The 25,089-nt window shown below is 34.9% G+C and overlaps 1 protein-coding gene across 3 annotated transcripts in view; it reads right to left on the bottom strand.

The window, feature by feature from the left end:
* Window positions 1–25,089, bottom strand: part of LOC127706725 (phosphatidylinositol 3-kinase regulatory subunit alpha-like) — a 177,208-nt gene that overhangs the window by 53,808 nt on the left and 98,311 nt on the right. For all 3 annotated transcript variants that reach the window (XM_052211385.1, XM_052211401.1, XM_052211393.1), the window contains exon 4: window positions 14,481–14,528. In XM_052211385.1, the coding sequence (XP_052067345.1) occupies window positions 14,481–14,528 (48 nt within the window). The remainder of the gene's footprint in view (window positions 1–14,480; window positions 14,529–25,089) is intronic.

The raw sequence follows: 25,089 nt of genomic DNA, 5'->3' as shown, positions 1-25,089 counted from the left end.
ATTAATCCAAACATAACTCTTAGGCAAACTTAAGTTAGAGAACAGAAACTCAAAATTTTACAATTTTTCTATTTTTAAAGGGGCATAACTCTAGAACGGTTGAAGTGACGCCACCAAAATTCAAACTTGATCTGTGTTTTGTTATAATAAGCATTGTGTATAAGTTTCATAACATTTAGTTGAGGCAAACTTAAGTTAGAGAACGGAAACCAATTTTGGGACGTACGGATGTATGGACTGACGTACGTACAGACGGACAACGGTAAAACTTAATGCCTCCACCGCTACGGCAGGGGCATAATAAAATGCAATAAACAAGGTGAGGTGGGTGGGAAATCAAAAATACTTTCTGCTTGAAACCTTGCTGCTCACAGCCATGCCAAATTGAAAGTGAAGTGAGCGCACTTTGCTTCAAACAATTTCTTAATAAGTCATGTGACTGGTCACCATGAGAGCCACTTTCCCATTGGTTTCAGTCAGTCTCCTGACCAAATATGGACTGACGTCCGAGAGGCAGACATGCCCCAACTGTAATCCAACACCACATTTGTATGTTGTGGAGTTACAATTAATCAGTACCCCATCTGATAGTATTTCTATTTTGATTAATAATATATTTAACTAAATGTACCCCATTCCCCCCCCCCCCCCCCCCCCTCCTTTCCCATTGTGAGTTTTTCCCTGTACTTAGATACCTTATTTGTTTTCACTGTTTATGTGTACGTTTGTGACTTCTAAACAAAGGAGACCCAAACAGATCCTGAACTGTATTGAGTGACCAGTCCAGAGACTGGTGAGGAACAGGGGTTCAAATTAGCGGTGGTCCGAGTTCCTTGACCTTCCACTATTGCAATTGGACTTTCATTTTGGTTACTAGCTACGCCTGACGGACCTTCGATTCGAAAGAAAATAAAAATTAACTTTGCCGACCTTTTTAACCATCAGTATCGTCATTTCAAAGCTATATTACTATTGACATGGTATACACCTCGAGAGCGTACTTCAAACAATTTTAACTGTCGGCAAAAAAAGTTTGTTAACCCATTAGAAGTGATGAAAGTTGCCTTAAGTTAATTTGTAATCCATTCATTGCATTAAAAACGTCATATTCCCTTCCAAATAGCGTTTCAAACAACGTTTATTTTTGTAAATTTTCTCGTCCGCCATTGAAATATATACATGTACAAACTATTGATCTGAGTCGGGTAAGGGAGCTACCATTTGATTTTTATGGGGAGGCTAGGATGAAATTAAAAAAAAAAAAGGCAGGACAGGAGTTTTGAGTAAAAAATAAAGGCAGGATGAGCAACTTGGCAAAAAAAAAAGGCGGGATGACAATTTATGTAAAAAAAGTCAGGATAAACTTATAAAAAAAAAGGCAGGACTGAATAGAGTGAAAAATAAAAAGGCAGGACAGAGATTACAACTAAAAAAAATGCAGGACAAAATTTCTCATCCTAGCCCCCCCCCCCATAAAAATCAAATGGTAGCTCCATAACGGACCAGCTATGAATGAAATCCGGATTCTAAGGATAATGACTACGGACCTATGAATGGCACATCTGACAGAAGAATATTGATCCCAAAGGGAAAAATTAAGCATTCCACACTTTCTTTTCTTTTTTAATAAAAATATGTAATAATGCAATTGTTTAGTTAGAAATTGTTATTTAACAACAAATCTTGTATTGCTTACAAGACTGAAGTTTGACATTATTCTTGCAATAAAACCACCAGAAAACCAATAAAATTTGTATTCAGATGCAAAATAAAACCGGTCACCCAGCTTTGCTTTTATCTACATCCATAAATGGAAATGTAACATACTGTAAAGCGATCCTGTAACTCTTTAACTTAAGTGAACTGATCATCATAAAGGTTGACAAGAACAGCTACACATTCAATTAACAAGTCTGTAAAGACCAATTCTAGGATAATAAAGACTGTATGACATTTGGAAGTCACAAATGCTGAAATGAACTGATTTAACTGTAACACAAAGACCAGTAGATCTGAAATCCATGAGGTTCCTAGAAACACCTGTCAGACAAAAAATGGAAACTAGTTAATAATTATTTTATTTATCACTTTGGACTTAAAAGACTTGACTTTGCAGTTGGTTAAAATTTCTGACCAGTTGAACAGTTTGATTTGATAAAACAACTTGCAATTGGGTCATAATTTTGAATAGAGAGAAACACTTAAAGTTAAGTTGCTATACATTTATTAAGTTAAGTCTTCATTTTGGCAAGCAATGATAGGGATTAAAATCTGATATAGGATTTAGGTCTATTTTTATACCCTGAGGCTAATTTTAATTTTTAGATACTTTAACATCAGATTTTTTTTTTTAGAGAAACAGATAATTTAAATAAAGTATGAGTGATAATCTGTCAGGAGTTGAGGAGGTCAATAACCAAGTTGTCCTTTATGACACTGATGACCTTAATCACTGGATTTTTTTATGTACAATAATCATTTTCCAGGGTATTTAAGATCTTCTTAATAGGTTTTAATCAGGCTGGTTATTGCCTTTGTAGATTGCTGTAACTTTGTTGTTAAAACATGTGCAAACAATTCTGCAGTAACCTATATTTTTCCTGAGAATTAGAACCAATATGCTATAATATATCTAATTATAAAGACTGTCAATTAAACCAGAATACATGTTGAGTTGTACAAGAGTTGGTCAGTACATATGTATTTGAAAAGGTAAAGCTGTTCATCACTCAAAGACAATTAGGACCTCAGTTTTCGCATTCAACCACAGGCCCACAAGCCCAGGCTTGTAAAAATGCTGTTGTGCCTGTAAAAATCTTCTCAACAGGCCAATATAGGTGTTATACCACCAAATCATAGTAGTCACATCTGGTTGCATACGAAAATAGGTTGAAAAAAAATATTCCCTTGAATTTGACAGTTGTAGGTAATTAATCCTACATTTCATTGCAGTAAAACATTTCTGGGTCATAAACATATATCTTGGATATTTAAAAGCACCACTATTTTTTTATTTAGGGTTTCTATAGAATATTTTGGAAACTTGAGGTTACATGGTTACTAAAGCTTGTACACAGGTTAATAAAAGGGGAAAATTTGATTGGTTAACTTCCAGTGATGGTTATTTTCTTATATGCAATGAAATGTTATGTGAAATTTTTTCTATAGTACTGGACAGGATAAAACTTTACTCATGCCAAGTATTTCTTTATTTGAAACAAAGATAAATTCTGCACATTTTTTTGAAAAGTGCAAATTTACCAAAGACTAATAGGGGAAAATCAATGGTGGTATTACACCTATAGGGTTTCAAAATGAATATATTTTTTTAGTAAGAAAAGATATTGTGTCTTCATTCTTTCTCAGTACAAATACTTCAGATTGCTTTAACTCCACAGATATTGAATCAGGACCAGTCACATAATAAAAGTGCAATAATTCCACTTCGTGTTTTTAAACAGGATCCTGTTTTGGTATATTACATAAAGTTATAATTTTGTAAAGAACACCATTTTTTGTCATGACATGCTAAACATGTAAATGTACTGCTAAAGTATATCTAATGATATTTTACCTAGCTACAACTATCACCTAGTTTTTTTCTCAAACCACAACACTAGGATATAAGAGAGTATAAAGTTAACTATAAAAACAGAATAGATTCAGTTAAGTGTCCTTTAAATGACCAATTTACAATTCCTTCACAAAGACTTCAAAGTTATTATAATTTAGATCATTATACAATTTATTTTGACCTGATTTAACATTTAAGTCTTTTACAGTCCCATTTTTGCATTTAAAATAGCTGAAAACTGAGTAGGATTATCCACAATTCAATGAATAAATTATCGAAACCAGGTTGAAGAAATAAGTATAATGTATTCAGTTCTAAATATAAAGGTATGGATTTAGAATTTTTAAAGATTCATATTTTGTAATAAAAGTAGAAAATTTGATATTAAATCATTTTATATTAGGCTTGGGATGTAAGCAAAGACCAAACTGTCAATATAACAGTAGCTATTTAACTAATAAATTCTATTTACAGAACACAATTAAAAACCATATCAGGTGAGTAAGTCACTGTTGGAAAAAATGTACTTAGATTTTCTCAGTATTTTTGTACATTAATATTTATATCATGAAGCTACAAAACGATGGGTGGTTATTCAGTTAACAAAGTTAACATATATAAATAATTACATTACATTAAGAAGTTTCATAGGATTCCATAATTTTGATTGGCAGAGGGATTCCAAAAGATAGCTTTTACTTCCTTATAAAATGCAACATCTATGACAGTTGGACTGCATCACAGCGCCTTCCTTGACAACATTAAAACAATGAATAGAAAAACAAGCAAGGTTCTACACCTAGGTCTATGCACATCTTCAACAGTCTCTCTAACATTGTTGACTAGAATATAATTCATGACTAAAATCATTTTTTTTTTATTATTATTATTAGACTTGTATTGCAGATCATTTTTTCTGTTTATAGTTTCTCTCTATCTTCTATAGTTTAAGTTTCTCTCTATCTTCTATAGTTTAAGTTTCTCTCTATCTTCTATAGTTTAAAGGGGCATTAGCTACGATTTAGACAAAAAATTAAAATACGATTCTTTTTGTTTCAATAATTAATAAAAGCCGAATTTTGAAATAACATTTCATTATAAGCACTCAGTCAGTTTGGCCCAAATTTGTCAAATTAAGGTAAAAAAACATTGCTGATGTATTATTCACTTGTAAGTCAATAATTTAACTTCTAATTGGTATTCATGTGACCTTCAATTTAATCCCTTACTGGAGATGGGTTAGGCATGTACTTGGTGTGTTCAGCTTAAAAGGAAAAGAACGTCAACATTGAAAGTTACAGAAACAAGGATGAACCATTTCGTTATTAGATTCAATCCACAAAAAATCATTATTTTACAGGTAGAAACAATGATTAACATATTTTTTTTAATTTATAACATTAAATCAAACAGACCTAGAATAATCCAACTGCACTTGCTCGATATCTATATTTATATTTATGTTTATATCGGGTTATCTATATGACTGCGGCAGTCTGCGGAGGTCATCTCCATGGTTAATTAGATGGCGTATAGACTAAAATACAGATGAAATGCTGATTCATATAAAGGAGTTCATGCATTGTCAATTTTTTATTTTTACATTTTGTAACTTGGGTATAAGTTTTAGTAAGTTATACATCAAATATGAGAATTTGAGTCATATTGGTGAATATATGAATTTGACAGCTTATGCCACTTTAAGACAACTGACAATTTCATCTATGCTGACCTATTTGCAGATCTTGTCTGGCTGATCAGTTTTGCTTTTTAAAGTTTTAATCTATTTATTATATTTTTAAGATGATCAGAAAAAACACCAAAAATTTAATTTCATGGTTGTAGCATAAATGTAATTAGAAGAATTGAATGCTTCTTTTTTGTAATTTTATAGTATTTTTCAGTATGAAGCACTTAATTCTGCGCTTCATGCAAAATGTGCTTCAGTCAACCTTTTTTCATCCCAATTGATTTACAAAAAGAAGCCTTCAATTCTAAAACAAAGTCTTTAATTTGTTTTTGAAGACCTGTTTGCCCCAGAAATCTATATGTATGTACAACTTTGCCAAATTACAAAACCCCTCCCTTCTTTCTTAAGCAAAAGGTATACAGTGATTGGGGAATCAGTCCGTCCATTGCCCTTCTGTCCCACTTTTGTATCTATTACTGCTCCAGAACCACAGACTTTTATAAACTTTCAATGAACTCAGCAATTACAACTAATCTGCAGAAAGCAAGAAAGCTTAGTACTTTAAGGTTAAATGCCTCTTTGTAACTAATGCATATTAGATTATCCAAGTCTAAAATAAAACAAATACCAAAAAAATTGACCTACATCAATAGAAGACCAGTTAAATTCAAACACAACTAGAAATAAATTGTAGGTTAATATTTGTGTCATAAAAGTTGACCTACTTTTTTTATACCCTGAGTATGATAACAAGTATAACATTTCTTTATTAAATCTGGGGAACATACTTCTTTCTTTCTTTTTTCTTTTAATGCCTAAAGATATGTGGTCATTAAAGCTATCAGATTTATTGTGACACTAGATTTTGTCAACAAAGGTAGAATGTGTCCCCTACCAAGATTTTCACCTCAGTTTTGACATATACCTTACAATAGAAGTTTGATAGTATCAGAATTGATCTACTTTCCAGTAATCAAATACAATGACACTCTTATATTTAATCTTTACATAAAAAGTATGTTATGTCACCTTTCGTCAAACTTTACAATTTGAAAAATGTAATCATATTTTATGAACAATACTTGCCAGCACATTTACAATAGTACAAATCTAATGATTAACATGATCAAATCACAATAATTTTGTGTTATCTTTTTGTACTTTAGTCTCTCTGAACAGATTTTTCTTTTCAAAAGCCTTACAAGCCTTAATCACTGACAGAAGATCTGAGTGTAACAATCAGTAAAAAAATTATATAAGTTTCCTCTAACCTTGTTGTAATCAATTCTTCACTGGTACAAACATTTCACAATTCACTAACTAGAAAGATGAGAACAAGAAAATCCCCAAAACACCACAAATATTTAATTTATCTGTACTTTAAGTTTAACTGTAATTTAACCTTTAAGCACTGAAGAAAAACCTGAATCATTAAAGCTGACAGGGACTATTTCATAAAAAAATCTTTAATCAAAATTGGTGTAAGTAATATCATAAGATGTTTTATGAAAAGAGGCACTAATTTTTACCAGTACTAACAAATTCAGAATGAATTTCAATTTACTGAAATATTATCTGAACAAAAAACAAACATTTGCGAAGCAATGCATTTCCTTGATTTGAGAATCAGGAAGTTACACACTGAATAGTGCAACAGAACACAAGTGGGAGGTTATAAATTTTGAAAAAAAACACAATTCTATGACACAGCTTTAAATGTTTGTTTCATTTAACATATATGTATATTTGATACATACTTTTGTAAAACAAAAAATCAATTCTTACCAGAAATTTACAGAAGTTTAGCTTCAAATCTTTTGAATTTCAATTTTTGATATAGCAGTTTTTGTTGCAGAATATATGAAACTAGAGGCTCTCAAGAGCCTGTGTCGCTCACCTGTATTTACTGATGCTTTGGAAATCATGTAAAATAAGGTTAAAATCATCATTAATAGTATTAGATATTAGATATTATAATGATATCTAAGATAATAACAAACTAGAGGCTCTCAAGAGCCTGTGTCGCTCACCTGTATTTACTGATGCTTTGGAAATCATGTAAAATAAGGTTAAAATCATAATTAATAGTACAATGTATTAGATATTAGATATTATGATGATATCTAAGATAATACCTAAAAACTGCAAAATTTTGTAAAATTACTAACTCAGGGGCAGCAAACCAACAACGGGTTGTCGGATTAGTCTGAAAATTTCAGGGCAGATAAATCTAAATTTGATGAACATTTTTGCCACCTGTCGGATAATAACCAAAAACTGCAAAATTTCCTTAAAATTACCAATTCAGGGGCAGCAACCAAACAACAGATTGTCAGATTTGTCTGAAAATTTCAGGGCAGATAGATCTTGACCTGATAATCAGTTTTACCCTATGTCAGATCTACTCTAAATGCTTTAGTTTCAGAGATATAAGCCAAAATCTACATTTTACCCCTATGTTCTATTTTTAGCCATGGCATCCATCTTGGTTGGTTGGCAGGGTCATCAGACACATTTTTTAAACTAGATACCCTAATGATGATTATGGCCAAGTATGGTTAAATTTGTCTCAGTAGTTTCAGAGAAAAAGATTTTTGTAAAAGATTACAAAAATTTACGAAAAATTGTTAAAAATTTACTATTAAGGGCAATAACTCCTAAAGGGGTCGACTGACAATTTTGGTCATGACAACTTATTTGTAGATCTTACTTTGCTGAACATTATTGCTGTTTACAGTTTATCTCTTATCTATAATAATATTCAAGATAATAACCAAAAATTGCAAAATTTCCTTAAAATTACCAATTCAGGGGCAGCAACCCAACAGGTTGTAAGATTTGTCTGAAAATTTCAGGGCAGATAGATCTTGACCTGATAATCAGTTTTACTCTGTGTCAGATTTACTCTAAATGCCTTGGTTTCAGAGATATAAGCCAAAATCTACATTTTACCCCTATGTTCTATTTTTAGCCATGGCGGCCATCTTGGTTGGTTAGCAGGGTCATCGGACACATTTTTTTAAACTAGATACCCTAATGATGATTGTGGCCAAGTTTGGTTAAATTTGGCCCAGTGGTTTCAGAGGAGAAGATTTTTGTAACTAGAGGCTCTCAAGAGCCTGTGTCGCTCACCTGTATTTACTGATGCTTTGGAAATCATGTAAAATAAGGTTTAAATCATAATTAATAGTATTAGATATTAGATATTATAATGATATCTAAGATAATAACAAAAAACTGCAAAACTTTGTAAAATAACTAACTCAGGGGCAGCAACCCAACAACGGGTTGTCGGATTTGTCTGAAAATTTCAGGGCAGATAAATCTAAATCTGATGAACATTTTTGCCAAATGTCAGATTTGCTCTAAATGCTTTAGTTTCAGAGATATAAACCAAAAACTGCATTTTACCCCTATGTTCTATTTTTAACTAAGTTGGCCATGATGGTTGGAAGGCGGGGTCATCGGACAAATATTTTAAACTAGATACCCTAATAATGATTATGGCCAAGTATGGTTAAATTTGTATCAGTAGTTTCAGAGAAGAAGATTTTTGTAAAAGATTACAAAAATTTATGAAAAATTGTTAAAAATTGACTATTAAGGGCAATAACTCCTAAAGGGGTCGACTGACAATTTTGGTCATGACAACTTATTTGTAGATCTTACTTTGCTGAACATTATTGCTGTTTACAGTTTATCTCTATCTATAATAATATTCAAGATAATAACCAAAAACTGCAAAATTTCCTTAAATTTACCAATTCAGGGGCAGCAACCCAACAACAGGTTGTCAGATTTGTCTGAAAATTTCAGGGCAGATAGATCTTGACCTGATAATCAGTTTTACCCTATGTCAGATTTACTCTAAATGCTTTGGTTTCAGAGATATAAGCCAAAATCTACATTTTACCCCTATGTTCTATTTTTAGCCATGGTGGCCATCTTGGTTGGTTGGCGGGGTCATCGGACACATTTTTTAAACTAGATACCCTAATGATGATTGTGGCCAAGTTTGGTTAAATTTGGCCCAGTGGTTTCAGAGGAGAAGATTTTTGTAAAAAGCTAACGACGACGACGACGACGGATGACGGACGACGGACGCCAAGTGATGAGAAAAGCTCACTTGACCCTTCAGGTCAGGTGAGCTAAAAAGCTATTGACGACGCCGACGACGGACGCCAAGTGATGAGAAAAGCTCACTTGGCTCTTCGGGCCAGGTGAGCTAAAAAGGAGATGTTATGCATAAAACAATGAGACAGTTATTTAACCTATATGTACTGAGAAAAATCTGAAGCTTCAAAGCTCAGGGACTATCTCACAAAAAAAATCTTCAATCAGTTTTACTGAAATAATCATAATTAATTAACATTCTACTGGTAAGTAAGATGTTTAGTGAAAGATTTTTACCGGAACTTACAAAATTCAGAATGAAATCAACAGACTACAATCAAGTTGTTTTTTTATAAATGAGATACACTGGTTGACCTCAGGTCAATCGGCGTAAATGATGTCATTGAACAATCTGTTCTTACTGTGATGTAAAAACATGAGCATTGTGACATAGGGAATGTACAGTAACATGGATGAAATTTGAAAGTCATCCATTTTACTGAAATCTTAGCTTAACAAAAATCAAACATTTGTAAAGCTAAGCATTTCTTTGATTTGTTGAATCAGGAAGTTAAACACTGGCTGCCTAGTGCATACAAGCTAAAAGTGGGAGGTTTCAATGATTTAAAAACAGGTTACAGCAGTTTGATGTCACAGCTTTCATTTGTTTCATTTAATATATATCTATATATATATATATATATAGTTGATAGGTACTTTTGTAAAACAAAAAATCAATTCTTTTGAGAAACTTACATAATAGTTATCAAAGGTACCAGGTTTATAATTTGATACGCCAGACGCGCGTTTCGTCTACGTAAGACTCATCAGTGACGCCCAGATCAAAATAGTTAGAAAGCCAAACAAGTATAAAGTCAAGATAATAACAAACTAGAGGCTCTCAAGAGCCTGTGTTGCTCACCTGTATTTACTGATGCTTTGGAAATCATGTAAAATAAGGTTAAAATCATCATTAATAGTACTAGATATTAGATATTATAATGATATCTAAGATAATAACAAACTAGAGGCTCTAAAGAGCCTGTGTCGCTCACCTTGGTCTATGTGCATATTAAACAAAGGACACAGATGGATTCATGACAAAATTGTGTTTTGGTGATGGTGATGTGTTTGTAGATCTTACTTTACTGAACATTCTTGCTCCTTACTATTATCTCTATCTATAATGAACTTGGCCCAGTAGTTACAGTGGAAAATATTTTGTAAAAATTTACAAAAATTTACAAAATTTATGAAAATTGTAAAAAAATGACTATAAAGGGCAATAACTCCTTAAGGGGTCAATTGACAATTTTGGTCATGTTGACTTATTTGTAGATCTTACTTTGCTGTACATTATTGCTGTTTACAGTTTATCTCTATCTATAATAATATTCAAGATAATAACCAAAAGCTGCAAAATTTTCTTAAAATTACCAATTTAGGGGCAGCAACCCAACAACATGTTGCCAGATTGGTCTGAAAATTTCAGGGCAGATAGATCTTGGCCTAATGAACAATTTTATCCCAACAGATTTGCTCAAATTGCTTTTGTTTCAGAGATATGAGCCAAAAACTGCATTGTACCCTATGTACTATTTTTTACCAATGTTGGCCATCTTGGTTCGCGGTTGGGGTCATTGAACACATTTTTTAAACTAGATACCCCAATGATGATTGTGGACAAGTTTGGTTAAATTTGTCTTAGTAGTTTCAGAGGAGAACATTTTTGTAAAAGATTACAAAAATTTACGAAAAATGGTTAAAAATTGACTAAAAAGGGCAATAACTCCTAAAGGGTTCAACTGACCATTTTAATCAAGTTGACTTATTTGTAGATCTTACTTTGCTGAACATTATTGCTGTTTACAGTTTATCTCTATCTATAATAGTATTCAAGATAATAACCAAAAATGGCAAAATTTCCCAAAAAATACCAATTCAGGGGCAGCAACCCAACAACGGGTTGTTCGATTCATCTGAAAATTTAAGGGCAGATAGATCTTGACCTGGTTAACAATTTAAACCTTGTCAGATTTGCTCTAAATGCTTTGGTCTCAGAGATATAAGCCAAAATGTACATTTTACCTCTATGTTCTATTTTTATCCATGGCGTCCATCTTGGTTGGTTGGCAGGGTCACCGGACACATTTTTTAAACTAGATACCCCAATGATGATTGTGGCCAAGTTTTGTTAAGGAGAAGATTTTTGTAAAAGTTAACGAAGACGGATGACGACGACGACGGACGACGGATGCCAAGTGATGAGAAAAGCTCACTTGGCCCGTTGGGCCAGGTGAGCTAAAAACTGCAAAACTTCTGTAAGATTACTAACTCAGGGGCATCAACCCAACAACGGGTTGTCGAATTCGTCTGAAAATTTCAGGACAGATAAATCTAAATCTGATGAACATTTTTGCCACCTGTCAGATTTGCTCTAAATGCTTCCGTTTCAGAGATATAAGCCAAAATCTTTATTTTACTTCTATGTTCTATTTTTATCCATGGTGGCCATCTTGGTTGGTTGGCAGGGTCACTGGACACCTTTTTTAAACTAGATACCCCAATGATGATTGTGGCCAAGTAGTTTCAGAGGAGAAGATTTTTGTAAAAGTTAACGACGACGACGACGACGACGGACGCCAAGTGATGAGAAAAGCTCATTTGGCCCGTTGGGCCAGGTGAGCTAAAAACTGCAAAACTTCTGTAAAATTACTAACTCAGGGGCAGCAACCCAACAACGGGTTGTCAAATTCGTCTGAAAATTTCAGGACAGATAAATCTAAATCTGATAAACAATTTTACCCTATGTCAGATTTGCTCTAAATGCTTTGGTTTCAGAGATATAAGCCAAAATCTACATTTTACCTCTATGTTCTATTTTTATCCATGGCAGCCATCTTGGTTGGTTGGCCGGGTCACTGGACACATTTTTTAAACTAGATACCCCAATGATGATTGTGGCCAAGTTTGGTTAAATTTGGCCAAGTAGTTTCAGAGGAGAAGATTTTTGTAAAAGTTAACGACGAAGGACGACGACGACAACGATGGACTGCATTTTACCCCTATGTTCTATTTTTAACCATGTCCGCCATGATGGTTTGAAGGGGGGGTCATCGGACAAATTTTTTAAACTAGATATTCTAATAATGATTAAGGCCAAGTATGGTTAAATTTGTCTCAGTAGTTTCAGAGAAGAAGATTTTTGTAAAAGATTACAAAAATTTACAAAAAATTGTTAAAAATTGACTAAAAATGCCAATAACTCCTTAAGGTGGTACCTAACACTACAGGGAGATAACTCTGTAAAAATCAGCTAAACGTTTTAATTACGTTGTATTGTTAAGGAAATATTAAGCTTCTCAATTATCAAAATTAGTGTTTGTCAAACTGCTATATAACCAACGAAATTTTTCTGATAAAGTGGTTGGTTCAAATTTTTTGAAATTTTTATATTTTTGTCAAAGGGTCAAAGTAAACATTTTGTCAAAATTTTATGAAAATTAAACGAGCCAAATTAATATTAGTCAAGGTGTTGGGTACCACCTTAAGGGGTCGACTGACAATTTTGGTAATGACGACTTATTTGTAGATCTTAAATTGCTGAACATTATTGCTGCTTACAGTTTATCTCTATCTATAATAATATTCAAGATATTAACCAAAAACTGCAAAATTTCCTTAAAATTACCAATTCAGGGGCAGCAACCCACCAACGGGTTGTCAGATTTGTCTGAAAATTTCAGAGCAGATAGATCTTGACCTGGTAATCAGTTTTACCCTCAGTCAGATTTACTCTTAATGCTTTGGTTTCAGAGATATAAGCCAAAATCTACATTTTACCCCTATGTTCTATTTTTAGCCATGGCGGCCATCTTGGTTGGTAGGCGGGGTCATCGGACAAATAATTTAAACTAGATACCCTAATGATGATTGTGGCCAAGTTTGGTTAAATTTGGTCAGGTGGTTTCAGAGAAGAAGATTTTTTTAAAAGCTAACGAAGACGGACGACGACGATGGGCGACAGACTCCAAGTGATGAGAAAAAGCTCACTTGGCCCTTCGGGCCAGGTGAGCTAAAAAAGATGATGGCAATATACAGTGTTCATCAATTAAATATTAAGTCATGTGTCTATTACAAGATTTCAAGCTCTCAATCCTCCAGTCTATGAAAGTTGTAAATAAACAGAAACAATCAACACCTAACTCCAAATAACCAAAAACATTACTAATGTTGAGACTGACTGTGGATTAGCTGGCAAAACAGTGGGTTATGCTACCCATAAGTTTAGGTAGTTTTTATACTAACATGTTGACCCTTGACAGTTATACTAGGATATGTTTTACTCATATTATTTTAACCACTTTGCAACCTTATTGTGGATATCGGTAAGACTACTGCTCTATTTGTGCCAAATTTCAGGTGTCCAATTACTGAAAGCTTAAATATATGATTGATTGTATAACATGTGCTTTCTCACACCTCTTTATCTAAGAGCTGTATGAAGCCATGATGACATTTCAAATGAAAAATAAATTTACTTTTAAATCTCCTACTTATATGACATTTTCTTAAAAATAACCTTAAATAGCAAGTCAAATAAGGAATTATTAGAGACAAGATATAACTTCCATTAATTGAACAGGGCTACTCCTCTTGATGGATGGATGGATAGTTCTTTAAACATCCAGTGGCAAATTAAATGCATATTCTGGAAGAGAATATGTTAATGCAATATGAATATGAACTCCTGCTTTGAAATAGACCGACATGTTCAACTTAGCTGAGCTGAATTTTCAACATACTACGTAGTTCACAAGGTACCAGTTAGGCCCTAGGAAGACATGTCACCCTACCTTGACGCATTATTCTAACCTTGAGATGACAGGTCAGTCTTTGCTCTTACTCCTAAATGCTGCGTGCTTAGTGGAGAAGCAGCATTTTGAAATTTCCCATTCTAAAGTCTTTGGTTTGACCCGGCATGGATTTGATCCCATGACCACATGCATTTCAGGTGACCATGCTAACACGAGACCATGCTAAGGATGCAATTCTACTCCTCTTGTATTCACAAAGAAATTTGCATTATTGTTTTTTACATACCTGTGCACCTTTTTCCAACTTTACCAGTGCCCCATATAAAGTCATTACCTGAAAGAAAAAAATAAATCCATTGATGTCATCCCTTTTATAAAATATATCATACAGTATGTAGTTTTTGCCATAAAAAATCAGATTAAGTTTTGTTACAATAATTATGTTTCAAAATACCAAAATTTGCAGTACAACAAATAATATGTTACAAAAATACCAAAAGTTGAAGTACAACATACCAAATATCAATATGTTTCAAAAGTACCAGAGTTTGTAGAATTACAAGAATTTGCAGTACAACAAATATCAATGTTTCAAAATTACCAGAATTTGCAGTATAACAATATGTTACAAAAATTTAAAAAGTTGTATAGTACAACATACCAAATATTAAAACCTGAATTTGTAGTACAAGAAATATATCAATGTGTTACAAAACTGCCAGAATTTGTACTACAGCATACCAAATATATATTGTTTATAGTATATTATTATAAAAATAGATATTCAGAAATAAACCTTCTCAAAATACATTTCAATAAAATCGGGTGAACAACATCAGTATGAACGCAATGTCCTGAATATATTAGGGTTGAATTGCAGTAGGAGTGGATTTTAAGTATCAATTGTTCTTATCCTGCCTCAGCAGCTTAATCTTGTAAGCCAAAAATGTTTCAACTTCTAAAATTAAACACATTGCAGTTTAAAATACTGTATAGTATATCCTTTTGTAATGTTATTATGCAGACCACGCAGTAGTTTACAGTGAGAGCATTTAAAATTTCCCTACTAACCTTAATTAGAAAGTAACAACATTGACTGAGATTCAGTAGACTATGTAGGAAGCAAGAAACTAGGTTAACAATGTTATGTTATATTTGGTCATCAAATTCAAAGATGTCACAATATATTGAAAGACAAATAAAATATTTATTACTTCAAAAATTGTGTCATTCTTTCATTCAATTTAATCTTCAGTAACTGTGGTTTTTGAAACACTAACCCAACTGTTACAAAGATTAATTTAACTTGGAAAAATTCACGTCTTTAGAAAGTGTTCCGACACAAATTTTTCAATATTTTTTACACATTTACCTGTATAAATTAGGATACTTATTACAGTTAAATTATGTAGTCATAAGAAAATAAATGATATTGTCAAAAGCCTTTCCATATGAAATAAATAATATCTGAACTAAGATAAAAGATTCATTAAAATGGACACTTGGGTGTATGAATAATGTTCTGCTTTACTTCGTAAAACTATAACTAGACGCGGTATAACTTTGTTCAACCCCTTCCTCTATCCCTAATTTTTGGTGCCAACACCAAATTTTTTATTAAAAAAGTGAGTTTCCGACAAGATCACTGCCTCTTTAAGAGAGAAGTCGAAATTCCAATTTGTTTGTTTTAACAATAAAAGCATAATTCATTTTAGCTTTTACACTAACTAATGATTTGGTTTGTTTAAATGATGATTGTTTGCGAAAATTTCTTCATTAATATTTTAACTTAATTTTTTTTTTTGCAACTAGAAGATAATATATCATTAAAATAACATGGAATTAGTTAACATTCAGTTATAAAGTTAATTATTCAGTGAACAGTCATTTTAATCTGCTTGTCTGAAAATTTCAGGGCTGATAGATCTTGACCTTTTAAACATTTTTACCCCATGTCAGATTTGCTCTAAATGCTTTACTTTCTGAGATATACGCCAAAAACTGCATTTGACCCCTATGTTCTATTTTTAGCCATGGCGGCCATGTTTGTCGATGGATCAAAACTTCGGATACAATTTATAAACTAGATACCCTTAGGAAAATTTATTTAAAGTCTGAAGGTATTTGGCCCAGTAGTTTCAGAGGAGAAGATTTTTTAAATAGTTTACGACGACAGACTTGTTCAGGCCCCGGTGAGCTAAAAAGGCCAAAAAGAAATGTCGTTTTATGATGCAATTTTTATTTTCTGTTTAGTTTATCATGGTGTACTGATGTTTGTCTGAGCTTTTTTTTTTCTTTCTGTCATGATTTTGTCAGTCTTTCTTTGATTTATGGGTTAAAAAAGCCCCTTGACATCTTTTCCCCTTTTTCAAACTATAAAGATTTTGTTTTCTTTATAAGAAGTTATAACTTCACTAAAAACAAGCAAGTTTTTTTTTCAGGTCTGTTAGCAACTATATATACAAGTTGGCACAATCCTTATAACAATATCAAATGATTTATAATCTGACTTTGGCACAATCTTTTTTTTTTTCCTTTCATTTTTGTTTTAATTGGCATTTTAACTTTTGAAATTTCTTTCTTGGCCTGAAGAATCATGTAATTCCTAAATCTGTTGACAGATCACATCACTGTTAATCTGACAATATAAATATTGACTTAAGATATCCTTGGAAGATTGCAACAAAACTTTTTGTCCTTGGACTATAAAGTCAATATGAAAATCACCAGTCTACTGTAAGAATGAATAAAAGGGTCATGTACTGTCTTCATATAATATTACATTTAGAAATCACAGACATAAACAGAACACTTATCTGCAAGATTTTCAGTACATGAATTTTGGCATGTACAGCATGAAATCACATTATGGAATACATAACTGCAGTCACAAAGGAACAAACAATATTCCCCTAACATATATATGTGTAAAGGTATACTATTCCAAAAATATTGATCAAAATCTCAAAATCCTGAGTCAAAAGGCAAAACAACGATATAAAAGTTTTGCTCACAATTTCAAACGATTCTGTTCACATCAGACTGGAAGTGAACAGATAATTAGGTTCCTTATAGAATAATAAAAGTAGATGTTATTTATTTCTACATGTTTACCAACCTTTTGAACCTATTGATAACTACATGCATGAGTTACAACAAGCAATAATACAATATAATGACATTTTTTTCCTGAGCCACAGCAAATATTAAACTCAATGTTAGGTTCATCATTAGTCAAGATAATCATTTGTTAAATTCTTGTCACCCTCAAAGGCCAATAGTCTGTAAGTGGGTTTACAAAGCATGTAAGAACAGTGAGACACCCTACAGGATTCACAGTACTACTACAGTATCCCCTTCCTAAATTGTGTGTTTGTAAAGCATGCAAGAACAGTGAGACACCCTACAGGATTCACAGTACTACTACAGTATCCCCTTCCTAAATTGTGTGTTTACAAAGCATGTAAGAACAGTGAGACACCCTACAGGATTCACAGTACTACTACAGTATCCCCTTCCTAAATTGTGTGTTTGTAAAGCATGTAAGAAGAGTGAGACACCCTACAGGATTCACAGTACTACTACAGTATCCCCTTCCTAAATTGTGTGTTTGTAAAGCATGTAAGAACAGTGAGACACCCTACAGGATTCACAGTACTACTACAGTATCCCCTTCCTAAATTGTGTGTTTACAAAGCATGTAAGAACTGAGTGAGTGAGACACCCTACAGGATTCACAGTATTACTACAGTATCCCCTTCCTAAATTGTGTGTTTACAAAGCATGTAAGAACAGTGAGACACCCTACAGGATTCACAGTACTACTACAGTATCCCCTTCCTAAATTGTGTGTTTACAAAGCATGTAAGAATAGTGAGACACCCTACAGGATTCACAGTACTACTACAGTATCCCCTTCCTAAATTGTGTGTTTACAAAGCATGTAAGAAGAGTGAGACACCCTACAGGATACCACAGTACTACTACAGTATCCCCTTCCTAAATTGTGTGATTACAAAGCATGTAAGAACAGTTAGACACCCTACAGGATTCACAGTATTACTACAGTATCCCCTTCCTAAATTGTGTGTTTGTAAAGCATGTAAGAACAGTGAGACACCCTACAGGATTCACAGTACTACTACAGTATCCTCTTCCTAAATTGTGTGTTTACAAAGCATGTAAGAACAGTGAGACACCCTACAGGATTCACAGTACTACTACAGTATCCCCTTCCTAAATTGTGTGTTTACAAAGCATGTAAGAACAGCGAGACACCCTACAGGATTCACAGTACTACTACAGTATCCCCTTCCTAAATTGTGTGTTTACAAAGCATGTAAGAACAGCGAGACACCCTACAGGTTTCACAGTACTACTACAGTATCCCCTTCCTAAATTGTGTGTTTGTAAAGCATGTAAGAACAGCGAGACACCCTACAGGATTCACAGTACTACTACAGTATCCCCTTCCTAAATTGTGTGTTTACAAAGCATGTAAAAACAGTGAGACATCCTACAGGATTCACAGTACTACTACAGTATCCCCTTCCTAAATTGTGTGTTTACAAAGCATGTAAGAAGAGTGAGACACCCTACAGGATTCACAGTACTACTACAGTATCCCCTTCTTAAATTGTGTGTTTACAAAGCATGTTAGAACAGTGAGACACCCTACAGGATTCACAGTACTACTACAGTATCCCCTTCCTAAATTGTGTGTTTACAAAGCATGCAAGAACAGTGAGACACCCTACAGGATTCACAGTATTACTACAGTATCCCCTTCCTAAATTGTGTGTTTACAAAGCATGTAAGAACAGCGAGACACCCTGCAGGATTCACAGTACTACTTCAGTATCCCCTTCCTAAATTGTGTGTTTACAAAGCATGTAAGAACAGTGAGACACCCTACAGGATTCACAGTACTACTACAGTATCCCCTTCCTAAATTGTGTGATTACAAAGCATGTAAGAACAGCTAGACACCCTACAGGATTCATAGTACTACTACAGTATCCCCTTCCTAAATTGTGTGTTTACAAAGCATGTTAGAAAAGTGAGACACCCTACAGGATTCACAGTACTACTACAGTATCCCCTTCCTAAATTGTGTGTTTACAAAGCATGTAAGAACAGTGAGACACCCTACAGGATTCACAGTACTACTACAGTATCCCCTTCCTAAATTGTGTGTTTACAAAGCATGTAAGAACAGCGAGACACCCTACAGGATTCACAGTATTACTACAGTATCCCCTTCCTAAATTGTGTGTTTACAAAGCATGTAAGAACAGTGAGACACCCTACAGGATTCACAGTATTACTACAGTATCCCCTTCCTAAATTGTGTGTTTACAAACCATGTAAGAACAGTGAGACACCCTACAGGATTCACAGTACTACTACAGTATCCCCTTCCTAAATTGTGTGTTTACAAAGCATGTAAGAACTGAGTGAGACACCCTACAGGATTCACAGTATTACTACAGTATCCCCTTCCTAAATTGTGTGTTTACAAAGCATGTAAGAACAGTGAGACACCCTACAGGATTCACAGTACTACTACAGTATCCCCTTCCTAAATTGCGTGTTTACAAAGCATGTAAGAACAGTGAGACACCCTACAGGATTCACAGTACTACTACAGTATCCCCTTCCTAAATTGTGTGTTTACAAAGCATGTAAGAACAGCGAGACACCCTACAGGATTCACAGTATTACTACAGTATCCCCTTCCTAAATTGTGTGTTTACAAAGCATGTAAGAACAGTGAGACACCCGACAGGATTCACAGTACATCTACAGTATCCCCTTCCTAAATTGTGTGTTTACAAAGCATGTAAGAACAGTGAGACACCCTACAGGATTCACAGTACTACTACAGTATCCCCTTCCTAAATTGTGTGTTTACAAAGCATGTAAGAAGAGTGAGACACCCTACAGGATTCACAGTACTACTACAGTATCCCCTTCCTAAATTGTGTGTTTACAAAGCATGTAAGAACAGCGAGACACCCTACAGGATTCACAGTACTACTACAGTATCCCCTTCCTAAATTGTGTGTTTACAAAGCATGTAAGAACAGTGAGACACCCTACAGGATTCACAGTACTACTACAGTATCCCCTTCCTAAATTGTGTGTTTACAAAGCATTTAAGAACAGCGAGACACCCTACAGGATTCACAGTACTACTACAGTATCCCCTTCCTAAATTGTGTGTTTGTAATGCATGTAAGAAGAGTCAGACACCCTACAGGATTCACAGTACTACTACAGTATCCCCTTCCTAAATTGTGTGTTTACAAAGCATGGAAGAACAGTGAGACACCCTACAGTATTCACAGTACTACTACAGTATCCCCTTCCTAAATTGTGTGTTTGTAAAGCATGTAAGAAGAGTCAGACACCCTACAGGATTCACAGTATTACTACAGGAACCCCTTCCTAAATTGTGTGTTTACAAAGCATGTAAGAACTGAGTGAGTGAGACACCCTACATGATTCACAGTACTACTACAGTATCCCCTTCCTAAATTGTGTGTTTACAAAGCATGTAAGAACAGTGAGACACCCTACAGGATTCATAGTACTACTACAGTATCCCCTTCCTAAATTGTGTGTTTACAAAGCATTTAAGAAGAGTGAGACACCCTACAGGATTCATAGTACTACTACAGTATCCCCTTCCTAAATTGTGTGTTTGTAAAGCATGTAAGAACAGTGAGACACCCTACAGGATTCACAGTACATCTACAGTATCCCCTTCCTAAATTGTGTGTTTACAAAGCATGTAAGAACAGTGAGACACCCTACAGGATTCATAGTACTACTACAGTATCCCCTTCCTAAATTGTGTGTTTACAAAGCATGTAAGAACAGTGAGACACCCTACAGGATTCACAGTACTACTACAGTATCCCCTTCCTAAATTGTGTGCTTACAAAGCATGTAAGAACAGGGAGACACCCTACAGGATTCACAGTATTACAACAGTATCCCCTTCCTAAATTGTGTGTTTACAAAGCATGTAAGAACAGTGAGACACCCTACAGGATTCACAGTACTACTACAGTATCCCCTTCCTAAATTGTGTGTTTACAAAGCATGTAAGAACTGAGTGAGACACCCTACAGGATTCACAGTATTACTACAGTATCCCCTTCCTAAATTGTGTGTTTACAAAGCATGTAAGAAGAGTGAGACACCCTACAGGATTCACAGTACTACTACAGTATCCCCTTCCTAAATTGTGTGTTTACAAAGCATGTAAGAACAGCGAGACACCCTACAGGATTCACAGTACTACTACAGTATCCCCTTCCTAAATTGTGTGTTTACAAAGCATGTAAGAACAGCGAGACACCCTACAGGATTCACAGTACTACTACAGTATCCCCTTCCTAAATTGTGTGTTTACAAAGCATGTAAGAACAGTGAGACACCCTACAGGATTCACAGTACTACTACAGTATCCCCTTCCTAAATTGTGTGTTTACAAAGCATTTAAGAACAGCGAGACACCCTACAGGATTCACAGTACTACTACAGTATCCCCTTCCTAAATTGTGTGTTTGTAATGCATGTAAGAAGAGTCAGACACCCTACAGGATTCACAGTACTACTACAGTATCCCCTTCCTAAATTGTGTGTTTACAAAGCATGGAAGAACAGTGAGACACCCTACAGTATTCACAGTACTACTACAGTATCCCCTTCCTAAATTGTGTGTTTGTAAAGCATGTAAGAAGAGTCAGACACCCTACAGGATTCACAGTATTACTACAGTATCCCCTTCCTAAATTGTGTGTTTACAAAGCATGTAAGAACTGAGTGAGTGAGACACCCTACATGATTCACAGTACTACTACAGTATCCCCTTCCTAAATTGTGTGTTTACAAAGCATGTAAGAACAGTGAGACACCCTACAGGATTCATAGTACTACTACAGTATCCCCTTCCTAAATTGTGTGTTTACAAAGCATGTAAGAAGAGTGAGACACCCTACAGGATTCATAGTACTACTACAGTATCCCCTTCCTAAATTGTGTGTTTGTAAAGCATGTAAGAACAGTGAGACACCCTACAGGATTCACAGTACATCTACAGTATCCCCTTCCTAAATTGTGTGTTTACAAAGCATGTAAGAACAGTGAGACACCCTACAGGATTCATAGTACTACTACAGTATCCCCTTCCTAAATTGTGTGTTTACAAAGCATGTAAGAACAGTGAGACACCCTACAGGATTCACAGTACTACTACAGTATCCCCTTCCTAAATTGTGTGTTTACAAAGCATGTAAGAACAGCGAGACACCCTACAGGATTCACAGTACTACTACAGTATCCCTTCCTAAATTGTGTGTTGACAAAGCATGTAAGAACAGTGAGACACCCTACAGGATTCACAGTACTACTACAGTATCCCCTTCCTAAATTGTGTGTTTACAAAGCATTTAAGAACAGCGAGACACCCTACAGGATTCACAGTACTACTACAGTATCCCCTTCCTAAATTGTGTGTTTGTAATGCATGTAAGAAGAGTCAGACACCCTACAGGATTCACAGTACTACTACAGTATCCCCTTCCTAAATTGTGTGTTTACAAAGCATGGAAGAACAGTGAGACACCCTACAGTATTCACAGTACCACTACAGTATCCCCTTCCTAAATTGTGTGTTTGTAAAGCATGTAAGAAGAGTCAGACACCCTACAGGATTCACAGTATTACTACAGTATCCCCTTCCTAAATTGTGTGTTTACAAAGCATGTAAGAACTGAGTGAGTGAGACACCCTACAGGATTCACAGTACTACTACAGTATCCCCTTCCTAAATTGTGTGTTTACAAAGCATGTAAGAAGAGAGAGACACCCTACAGGATTCATAGTACTACTACAGTATCCCCTTCCTAAATTGTGTGTTTACAAAGCATGTAAGAAGAGTGAGACACCCTACAGGATTCATAGTACTACTACAGTATCCCCTTCCTAAATTGTGTGTTTGTAAAGCATGTAAGAACAGTGAGACACCCTACAGGATTCACAGTACTACTACAGTACCCCCTTCCTAAATTGTGTGTTTACAAAGCATGTAAGAACAGTGAGACACCCTACAGGATTCACAGTACTACTACAGTATCCCCTTCCTAAATTGTGTGTTTACAAAGCATGTATTAACAGTGAGACACCCTACAGGATTCACAGTATTACTACAGTATCCCCTTCCTAAATTGTGTGTTTACAAAGCATGTAAGAACAGTGAGACACCCTACAGTATTCACAGTACTACTACAGTATCCCCTTCCTAAATTGTGTGTTTACAAAGCATGTTAGAAAAGTGAGACACCCTACAGGATTCACAGTACTACTACAGTATCCCCTTCCTAAATTGTGTGTTTACAAAGCATGTAAGAACAGTGAGACACCCTACAGGATTCATAGTACTACTACAGTATCCCCTTCCTAAATTGTGTGTTTACAAAGCATGTAAGAACAGTGAGACACCCTACAGGATTCACAGTACTACTACAGTATCCCCTTCCTAAATTGTGTGCTTACAAAGCATGTAAGAACAGGGAGACACCCTACAGGATTCACAGTATTACAACAGTATCCCCTTCCTAAATTGTGTGTTTACAAAGCATGTAAGAACAGTGAGACACCCTACAGGATTCACAGTACTACTACAGTATCCCCTTCCTAAATTGTGTGTTTACAAAGCATGTAAGAACTGAGTGAGACACCCTACAGGATTCACAGTATTACTACAGTATCCCCTTCCTAAATTGTGTGTTTACAAAGCATGTAAGAAGAGTGAGACACCCTACAGGATTCACAGTACTACTACAGTATCCCCTTCCTAAATTGTGTGTTTACAAAGCATGTAAGAACAGCGAGACACCCTACAGGATTCACAGTACTACTACAGTATCCCCTTCCTAAATTGTGTGTTTACAAAGCATGTAAGAACAGCGAGACACCCTACAGGATTCACAGTACTACTACAGTATCCCCTTCCTAAATTGTGTGTTTACAAAGCATGTAAGAACAGTGAGACACCCTACAGGATTCACAGTACTACTACAGTATCCCCTTCCTAAATTGTGTGTTTACAAAGCATTTAAGAACAGCGAGACACCCTACAGGATTCACAGTACTACTACAGTATCCCCTTCCTAAATTGTGTGTTTGTAATGCATGTAAGAAGAGTCAGACACCCTACAGGATTCACAGTACTACTACAGTATCCCCTTCCTAAATTGTGTGTTTACAAAGCATGGAAGAACAGTGAGACACCCTACAGTATTCACAGTACTACTACAGTATCCCCTTCCTAAATTGTGTGTTTGTAAAGCATGTAAGAAGAGTCAGACACCCTACAGGATTCACAGTATTACTACAGTATCCCCTTCCTAAATTGTGTGTTTACAAAGCATGTAAGAACTGAGTGAGTGAGACACCCTACATGATTCACAGTACTACTACAGTATCCCCTTCCTAAATTGTGTGTTTACAAAGCATGTAAGAACAGTGAGACACCCTACAGGATTCATAGTACTACTACAGTATCCCCTTCCTAAATTGTGTGTTTACAAAGCATGTAAGAAGAGTGAGACACCCTACAGGATTCATAGTACTACTACAGTATCCCCTTCCTAAATTGTGTGTTTGTAAAGCATGTAAGAACAGTGAGACACCCTACAGGATTCACAGTACATCTACAGTATCCCCTTCCTAAATTGTGTGTTTACAAAGCATGTAAGAACAGTGAGACACCCTACAGGATTCATAGTACTACTACAGTATCCCCTTCCTAAATTGTGTGTTTACAAAGCATGTAAGAACAGTGAGACACCCTACAGGATTCACAGTACTACTACAGTATC

Source organism: Mytilus californianus, unplaced genomic scaffold (assembly GCF_021869535.1).
Source record: "Mytilus californianus isolate M0D057914Y unplaced genomic scaffold, xbMytCali1.0.p SCAF_1, whole genome shotgun sequence".
Lineage (NCBI taxonomy): Eukaryota > Metazoa > Mollusca > Bivalvia > Mytilida > Mytilidae > Mytilus > Mytilus californianus.
The sequence above is the reverse complement of the archived record's forward strand: the minus strand, read 5'-3'. Positions and strand labels throughout refer to the sequence as shown.